The 10093-nt window shown below is 45.6% G+C and overlaps 2 protein-coding genes across 2 annotated transcripts in view; both read right to left on the bottom strand.

The window, feature by feature from the left end:
- The window catches only part of LOC146356375 (uncharacterized), a 980383-nt gene that overhangs the window by 492840 nt on the left and 477450 nt on the right, over positions 1-10093 (bottom strand). The gene's annotated exons all lie outside the window — the stretch shown is intronic.
- LOC146356384 (uncharacterized) lies at positions 1927-8941 on the bottom strand. The gene is made up of 4 exons (XM_084840964.1): positions 8522-8941; positions 3080-3371; positions 2824-2999; positions 1927-1942 (listed from the first exon to the last, which is right to left on the bottom strand). Exons 1-4 carry the CDS (start codon positions 8905-8907, stop codon positions 1927-1929), a joined length of 870 nt encoding a protein of 289 aa, XP_084697090.1. The 5' UTR covers positions 8908-8941.

Raw genomic sequence — 10093 nt, 5'->3', positions numbered from 1 at the left:
CTCGTTTGCTGCTGAGATTGCCACACAGTAGGGATGACTACATGCTTTAACAGATGTTCAGTCATTTCCATCCTGAATCTTTGGCCATTTGCAGCAGTCAGTGGATCTTGGTGCATCCCACTTCAACAGGGCTGTGATTCCTGTGAATCTGCTCTGGGTTGCAGTTAGAACTCTACTGGAGATATCGAAGGTGCTGAACCCATTTTGGTGATAGGGTTCAGCAGTGTGCATAGCTCCTGTATTGGTCGGACTGGTTCTGACTGAAAGTCAGAGAGGATTTACAGCCCCACTGAAACAAGAGCCACCAGCTTCCACTGGCAGTGGTGTAAGAAAGGGAGAAAGGAATACCTGCCAGGGCTGCACCCTCTGATGTTCTGGCTTGCCTCCTCTGCCCACCATCAACATCCATTTATATCGGAATGAATATGCACCATCTAAGGCATGTGCCACAGCTTGGACGCTGTTGTATGTACTGTAGCTGTCTTGAGACAGGGCTCTCTCTATCTCCTCTTGGGGCAGCATGGCCTGTTGCTCTTTCTCTACGCATCTTGTCCAACTTTTCTTGGATAACACATGCTTTGAATACAAACAGTGAAAGGCTCTTTCCCAAAACTGTGCAGTAGGAACAGAAATTGGTTCGTAGTACTCATATTTTGTCCTTTTGGAGGTCTTTATTATGAATGACAAAGTACCATGGAGGAATGGAAAGAAAGAAGGATCATCAGACAAGATCAGATTGATGTCTTGAAAAGTTGTTGTGATCCAGAGTTTTCCCCCACTTTGTTTCATTTCAAGTTTTTTTTGTAAAAGGATAATTGGAATAAAGGCATAGTGGGAGTCTGCATAGAAAACCATTACTTTGACCATTCCCCACATTACAGGTAGTTCATTCTCAGACATTTGGTACACAATATTTCTTGGTAGTCTTTTTGAGAAGGCCACACAAATCCCATGACTGATCGTGAGTGGTGTCAAGGCCCTCATAAACCTCTCTCCATTGTCGGTGTCTGGAGCATAAAGGCCAATCCACGTCCATCCAAAAAACAGGAGGAGCTGGACGATCCCCGGGTACTGGCTTTCTTCCCTTGGGGCCATCCGGTAGACAAAAGGGAATTCTGTTTTATCATTAAGAACATGTGCAACAAAGCCATAACTCATCTAGTGAGGAAAGGAAAAGGCTGGAGTTTAACTTTTTAAAAATATATAACAAACCAACAATATTGTATGGCTTTGTTTAATTCTGGTGCTCATTGCAATTTTGGGTTTATTCTGCACAGTCCCCATTTTGCTGTAATGTTCATACCTTGCTTTTAATGGAAGGTAAACAAAAAATAAAGAAACAAACAAAACAAAACAAAATCAATATCAAATAATTGTTGACCAGAATTATTAACATCTAACAAAAGGTGTGTCATCATGACAGCTGGGTCGTATATGTTGAGGTGGGATGCCAAAATTCCCCAAGAATGCTTTTTGGTGCTGCCATTCTTTGTGTGACTTGCAAAAGAAGTCCGCTGGGTTGCTTGTCAGTGGAAACCAATCCACTCCACCCCATCTCCACACAACAGCATCCCAAAGTCTCTCCCTTTCTTTTCCCCATAGGAGTGGATGCTAACCTTTCACTTATACAAAATTAAGTAGAGCTATACAGCTGAAGACACCTCTAGATGTAGGTTGAACCTGCTCCTTGTCTCAGGTGACCCAACCGGGAAGGGAAGATTTAGCCCTCCCATATCCAACTCTGTTTCTGTAACTGTTTGGGGGACAGACGAGAGCATTATTGATGAATTACAGCCAACAAGGGGCAAAATGAGCAGAAAAGGCTGTAAGGCCATGGCTTTAGCGAAGGCGTGGGCAAGTTTGTGAGTCCACAGACACCATTGCCCCCAGATCTGGTCATGAAGCTTAAATGGTTTCATAGCAGGATCAGGCACCGCACAGCCTGTCAAACACATTGGGGTCACATTAGAGCCTCATTCAGGTATGACAGCCATGACTTGACAACATGAGTGGGAAAGGCTGTGTGGGTGAGCCTTTCATTCAGTGGTGGGCAACATTATAAGAAGACCATAAGAACAGAAGAAAAGCCATGCTGGAGCAGATCAAACGTCCATGTAGTCCAGCATTCTGTTCTGACAGTGGCCAACCAGTGCACGTGTGAAACCCTGAGAAAGAGATGGGTGCAACAGCACCCTTCAGACCATGTCCCCACCAACTGGTGTATATAGGCATAGTGCCTCTGGAGATAAATTCTCCAGAGATAAATTCTCTGATTCTGGAGATAAACGTGTATCTGGGGGTGCATTGTCTCCAGCAGAAAACTGTGGGGCCTAAAATCCATCATCATCAGAACAAATCACACAGCTGAAATCAAAGGGTAGAATCCAAAAAAAGTCATACTTAGAGTAGACCGATTGAAATGAATGGGACAAGTTGGTCAACCTCAAGTGATTCTGCTGGGAAAGAAAATTGTGCAGGGAGTGCATACCATGTTTCCCAGCATAATCTGGCTGGCAGGCAGTGTGGAAATGCAGCAGCAGAATGATGGCAGTGACCAGGATGGGGCTGTATGCATTTTACCCACCACTGCTTTAGCTTCTCCCTGTTGTCATGTGCATCATTCTGACTTCCCTGTGTTGTAGTGTAACTTCAGCAGTAAGGAGACAGGAAAGTTTTCAAAAGCGCTTAAGAACCCTCGGGTGCATATATGGGTGCAAAATATATGGGTGCAAAATGTACATATGGGTGCAAGATGCTGGTTGGGCTCTGCTTCCATCTAGGTGCCACCTAATGATTAGAAGTTGGGATTAGAAGGGTTCTTACCCCATGGTCCCTCGGCACCTGCCCAACCACTCCAGCTCCTGAGGCAAGAACTGATTATGGTCCTCCTCCAATGTCACTTTTTGATGCCCTGGCTCCCATTCCAAAGCTCCACCATGGCTCCTACAATCCTTCAGCACAAACTCCAGAGGACCAGCTTTTCCAGTGGGCAGAGGCACCTTGAAGTGGAATTCAAGCCGAGCAAGTGCTCAGCTCATATTTCTGTGCACCTCGCATCCTCTCCATTCCCAAATCATACCTGTGGGATTTTGTGGATGCCTGACATGGTTGAAATCAGGATGGAGAGGTCAGTTTCAGCCCCTTCAAGGACAGCCAGCAGGTGATTGTTTCTCCCACAGTTATAATTTGGAAGATTGCTTTCCCCACCAGCAACCAGCTGTAGCAAAGCATAGGAAGTGGTTCTTCCATCGAAGTAGGACTTATAGACATCATAGCCCAGGGTGATGTTGGATAAGAGCCTGGGGTTCTGGTTGATCTCCTGAATGGCAAACAAGAAGGCCAGGATGTGCCAGTACCTTGGAACTAGCAAACTGCAAAACAATAAATGAAAACAAAATGTCATTTACTTCCTTTTTAAAATCTAAAGCCCTCTGAGGGGAATCTAAATCTCAGAAGAGCTGATCCTCACATGATATTTTGTATGCTTGTGGGGAGCAGCAAATCTAATCTTGTTGCCAGTAAATAACTATCCATTGGCCATTTCAAAACAAAGATGGAGAGATTATGCCTCATTCCTGGAGAGAGCAAGTCCACAGTGTTCAAAGAACAAAATCTATGTCTATATTTATGTTACATTTCTATACTACCCCGTCACTGAAGCTTTCTGGGATTTTACAGAAATTATAGTGCATTTTACAAAGACTAAAGCCATTTACAGAAATCAGTGGTGATGTTCCGCAAACTCAAATACCACTAGCGGAGCTCTCCAGAATCGTTCCATTGCACAGCCAGTTGCAAAGCAGCTGCAAAGTAGTTACGCAACAGATTGCAAAAGGGGTTGCACAAGGGGGGCAAGCAGTTGTGTACCTGAACCAGAGTGCCCAAGGCATGTCACAACTGGTTGCACATCTGGTGGCTCAAAGTGTTGCACAACCATAATGCAAGGCCCCCTGCCCAACCAGACTCACGCAAATGTAACTTTAGTTGGATTCTTCTCTGGCGCATTGTTCAGATCCTAGACTCCGCTAGTGCAGTGTCATTTGTGCTATCTCAGAGTCACAGGTGGATCCTGCCTAGACAACATAGACTTGAACGATTCTAATCAATGAATTAATGAACGTAGGACAAAACGAGGACCTGATTAAGAACTCATCACATGCTGTGAAATGCCTGAGAGAAGACAAAGGTCTTAACTTGGCTCTGAGAAGAAAACAGTGTTTGCACCAGGTAGGCCTCATACACACACACAGACACACTAATGCATGTGCACGTGTGTATATTCAGTGAAACGTCTTAGGCACAATGGCCTTAATCTAGAGGACAATTTGTAGGCACTACACCACTCATACCACTTTTTTTTTTCCTGCAGGAATTCCACGCCGCCACTCCTGCTATCCCCTTCATGGATCACTGCCTTGTTGTGGTGAAGGGGCTTGCGTAACTCAGTGAAGCCATAAGCTATGCCGTGCAGGGCCACCCAAGACGGACAGGTCATGGCAGAGAGTTCTGACAAAATGTGGTCCACTGGAGAAGGAAATGGCAACCCACTCCACTATTCTTGCCAAGAAAACACCATGGAACGTATCACAAGGCTAAAAGAGATGACGCCGGAAGATGAGCCCCTCAGGTCGGAAGGTGTCCAATATGCTACTGGGGAAGAGCAGAGGGTATTTCCAAGTAGCGCCAGAAAGAGTGAAGCGGCTGGGCCAAAGCCGAAAGGACACTCAGCTGTGGATGTGTCTGGTGGTGAAAAGAAAATCCGATGCTGTAAAGAACAATATTGTTTAGGAACCTGGAATGTCAGATCAATGAATCAAGGTAAGCTGGAGGTGGTCAAACATGAGATGGCAAGATTGAACATCGACATCTTGGGAATCAGCGAACTCAAATGGACAGGCATGGGCGAATTTAATTCAGGTGACCATCATATCTACTATTGTGGGCAAGAATCCCTTAGAAGAAATGGAGTAGCACTCATAGTCAACAAAAGGGTGGGAAAAGCAGTACTGGGGTACAATCTTAAAAATGATAGAATGATCTCAGTACGAATCCAAGGCAAACCATTCAACATCACAGTAATTCAAGTCTATGCCCCAACCACTGAGGCCAAAGAAGCTGAGGTTGATCGGTTCTATGAAGACCTACAACATCTTCTAGAACTAACACTAAAAAAAGATGTCCTCTTCATCATAGGGGATTGGAATGCTAAAGTAGGAAGTCAAGAAATCACCGGGATAACAGGCAAGCATGGCCTTGGTGTACAAAATGAAGCAGGACAAAAGCTAATAGAGTTTTGCCAAGAGAACATGCTGATCATAGCAAACACTCTTTTCCAACAGCACAAGAGGCGACTCTACACATGGACATCACCAGATGGTCAATATCGAAATCAGATTGATTATGTCCTTTGCAGCCAAAGATGGAGAAGCTCCATACAGTCAGTAAAAACAAGACCTGGAGCTGACTGTGGCTCAGATCATGAGCTGCTTCTTGCAAAATTTTGGCTGAAATTGAAGAACGTCGGGAAAACCACTAAACCGTTCAGGTATGACCTAAATCATATCCCTGATGAATATACAGTGGAGGTGAGGAATAGATTTCAGGGATTACACCTGATAGACAGAGTGCCTGAGGAACTATGGACGGAGGTCCGTAACATTGTTCAGGAGGCAGCAACTCAATCCATGCCAAAGAAAAAGAAATGCAAGAAAGCCAAGTGGCTGTCTGATGAGGCTTTACAAGTAGCTGAAGAAAGAAGGCAAGCGAAAAGCAAGGGAGAAAGGGGAAGATATACCCAACTGAATGCAGAGTTCCAGAGAATAGCAAGGAGAGACAAGAAGGCCTTCTGAAATGAACAATGCAAAGAAATCGAGGAAAACAACAGAATGGGAAAGACGAGAGATCTCTTCAAGAAAATTGGAGATCTCAAGGGAACGTTTTGTGCAAAGACGGGCATGATAAAGGACAAAGAAGGCAGGGACCTAACAGAAGCAGATGAGATTAAGAAGAGGTGGCAAGAATACACAGAAGAACTATACAGGAAAGATCTGAATGTCCCTGATAGCCATGATAGTGCGGTCACTGAACTTGAGCCGGACATCCTCGAGAGTGAAGTCAAGTGGGCCTTAGGAAGCATTAGTAACAACAAAGCTAGCGGAGATGACAGTATTCCAGCCGAATTATTTAAAATCCTAAAAGATGATGCTGTTAAAGTGCTGCATTCAATATGCCAACAAATCTGGAACACTCAACAGTGGCCACAAGACTGGAAAAGGTCAGTTTACATTCCAATTCCAAAGAAGGGCAACACCAAAGAGTGTTCAAACTACCGCACAATTGCGCTCATTTCACATGCCAGCAAGGTGATGCTCAAAATCCTACAAGGTAGGCTTCAGCAGTATGTGAACCGAGAACTACTGGAAGTACAAGCTGGGTTTAGAAGAGGCAGAGGAACTAGAGATCAAATCGCCAACATTCGCTGCATCATGGAGAAAGCAAGAGAATTCCAGAAAAACGTCTATTTCTGCTTCATTGACTACGCTAAAGCCTTTGATTGTGTGGATCACAACAAACTGTGGCAAATTCTTAAAGTGATGGGAGTACCAGACCACCTTACCTGTCTCCTGACAAACCTGTACGAGGGTCAAGAAGCAACAGTAAGAACCAGACATGGAACAACCGATTGGTTCAAAATTGGGAAAGGAGTACGACAAGGCTGCATATTGCCACCCTGCTTATTTAACTTATATGCAGAGTACATCATGAGAAATGCCGGGTTGGATGAATCAGAGGTCGGAATTAAGATTGCTGGTAGAATTATCAACAACCTCTGATATGCAGATGATACCACCCTAATGGCAGAAAGCGAAGAGGATCTCAAGAGCCTCTTGTTGAGGGTGAAAGAGGAGAGTGCCAAAGCTGGTTTGAAACTCAACATTAAAAAAACGAAGATCATGGCATCTGGCCCCATCACTTCCTGGCATATAGAAGGGGAAGAAATGGAAGCAGTGACAGATTTTACTTTCTTGGGCTCCAAGATCACCGCAGACGGTGACTGTAGCCATGAAATTAAAAGACGCTTGCTCCTTGGGAGGAAAGCTATGGCCAACCTAGACAGCATAGTAAGAAGCAGAGACACCACCTTGCCGACAAAGGTCCGTCTAATCAAAGCTATGGTTTTCCCAGTAGTAATGTATGGCTGTGAGAGCTGGACTATAAGGAAGGCTGAGCGCCGAAGAATTGATGCTTTCGAACTGTGGTGCTGGAGAAGACTCTTACGAGTGCCCTGGACTGCAAGGAGGTCAAATCAGTCCATCCTAAAGGAAATCAACCCTGAGTGCTCATTGGAAGGACAGATCCTGAAGCTGAAGCTCCAATATTTTTGCCACCTAATGCGAAGAGAAAACTCCCTGGAAAAGACCCTGATGCTGGGAAAGACTGAAGGCAAAAGGAGAAGGGGACGGCAGAGGATGAGATGGCTAGATAGCATCACGGATGCAATGAATATGAACTTGAGCATGCTCCGGGAGAGAGCGCAGGACAGGAAGGCCTGGCGTGCTATGGTCCATGGGGTCACGAAGAGTCGGACATGACTGAACGACTGAACAACAACTCCTGCTATCCATTAAACAGCACAGCGCCCGATGGGGGTGGAAGCTTAAATATGGAATACTCATTGTTAGTCATTCTATCATACACACACACTCACACACACACACGATTCTTACCCCCAGACTGGAGCAGCCTTTTGCAAGACATTTAAACTCAGCTTCACATTTTCTCTTGGATTTGCAGTTGCTTTCAATAGAACAGACAGAAGAAAATGGCATGCTTGACAAGAGGGGAAACTTCAGGATCTATACACTCAGAATGTGTGTCCTATATCTCACGATGTTATTGTCAGATATGGGACATACATTCTGCTGATACTTTTCCGGAAGCTACTTCCAATCGGGACTGGGAAATATAACAATCACATGCCCTGAAAAATGTGTGTGTGTGTGTGTGTTTGTGTGTGTGTGTGTATTCTTGAAAGGGTCTCCCCCAATTGTCACACCAAGGAACACAGCCTGTTCATTCACTGTCTCTCTGAATATTCAATTGCAATGGTGCTGCATTTGGCTCTGCTTACTGCAGAATAGCTTCAGTTCAATTGTATCCCTTTGCTACCTTGTAATAAGCATTAATGCTGGGGATGGAGGGGAAAGCCACGTGATGGCATGTTTTGTTTAGGCTATGCCCAAGAAAGAGACACCATAGCTTGACCCTGTGTCTTGTCACAGGGTGTTTGTTCTTTGGTCGCAACTATGCAGGAGGTCTCTGATTATCCACCCATATGTGATCATGCTGAATAAGATACTGCCTTAATGCTAGTGATGCTCATAATTTTCCTTCAAAAGGCACAACAGGGGCAAAGTAGGGAGAGTGAATTACTAGAGAGGAGAAGGGGTATGAGGAAATAGGGGTGATTTCCAGTAAATGGGGGCAATGGCTGTCCAGGTTGGGAATCATCACTACTTACCAATCAACCCTGGTGGAAGGGGACTCAGAAAAGATGTATGGCTGGAGATACCTAAGATATTGGGAAGATAAGACTCCACCAATGAGGTAGTCTCCTGGCCGGTAGTAATTGAGTGCTCCATCTTGATTTCTGATGGGAGCCAAGGGACATTCTTCCTTTTTCATCTTGCAGGCTGCATGAGGCAGCAACAGCAGCAGCAGGAGCGGCAGTGATACCATGGTGGTTCTGGTGTTTTGCTCCTTCTGAATGGTGCTCTCAGCTCCAAAGTCAGCTGGACAGAAGAAGCCAGAAAAGTCTTGCAAGGGTGAGGCTGCAGTGTCGTCATGAATACAATGATTTTTGAGCTGAAAGAGAGTTCCACCGAACGGCACCACAGTCGTGGTCATTCCCAGCTGCTCTAGATCTCAGCACAAGTAGCACAGGACCTATTTAATACACCATGCTTTTCAGGCAAGGTGCAAGAAGTTACCTCATGTTGCCTTCGATTCTTCTGCTTAGGTCATTGGTTTCAAAGGGAATCTCCAGAAAGCAGAAATCGCTTGAGCTTTGGTAAGGATCAGAATCAATCACACTGTTTTTGGTATTTACCAGAGGAAGCATCACCTGTGCGTCTTCATGGACTCTGGCAGTGGCTTGAGCCCCAGGTGCAGAGCTGGAGAAAAACATGTTTTTGAGACTCAATAATGAGGCTTCGTCTTCTGATGTCGGGGTGGGAGTGACTGTGGCCTGAGTCTTGTTGGAGAATGACCAACAAAAAAGCCACAATCAAGAAAATCTGGTTGGATGTATACAAGGGGTGGGGGGATATGTGGCCTTCCACATGTTGGTGGACTATGTCCTGTCAGCCCTACCCAGTGGTGAGGAATGTTGGGAGCTGTAGTCCAAAAACATCCGGAAGGCCACACTGTTTGTGTCTGTGTCGTTATTCCATTGAACCGGCTCTGTTAGCTACAAGTCCCATGAACTAGAATCTCCTCCAAACATCTGCCACATTTTTGTGCTAGGTTGTGGCCATTGGTGTACCACCCACCCTGCTGCCCATCAGACTCCCTGCCTCAGCTGACAGAGGTGGTCTCATACTTGGTGTTGAGGACCCCTTGGTGGATGGTACTGGGGGATCTCAATTTCCATGCCGAGGCCGCTGTATCCGGGGTGGCTCAGAACTTCATGGCTGCCATGACAACCATGGGGCTGTCCCAACATGTCATCAGCCCAACACATGTAAAAGGACACATGCTTGATCTGGTTTTCTCAACTGGGCAAGAGGATGGTGATCTGAAAGTGGAGGAATTAACATCTGTCCCGTTGTCATGGTCAGATCACTTGCTGTTGAGGTTTAGACTCTTGGCAGCCTTCCCCCTCTGCAATGGTGGGGGACCTATTAAATGGTCTGCCCCCAGAGGCTAATGGATTCCGATGGATTCCAGAGGGCTCTGGGGATTTTCCTACTGGTACGGCACATTCTCTTGTTGAAGCCCAGGTCGCTCTGTGGAATGCAGAGATGACTTGGGCGGTTGAGACAATCGTGCCCAAGTGCCCTTTCCCTCTGAGCAGAGCCTGGCCAGCTCCTTG

Source organism: Heloderma suspectum, chromosome 2 (assembly GCF_057233095.1).
Source record: "Heloderma suspectum isolate Gila_16-S chromosome 2, 16-S_ref, whole genome shotgun sequence".
Lineage (NCBI taxonomy): Eukaryota > Metazoa > Chordata > Lepidosauria > Squamata > Helodermatidae > Heloderma > Heloderma suspectum.
Note: the sequence above shows the minus strand (reverse complement) of the source record. Positions and strands in the feature narration are given on the sequence as shown.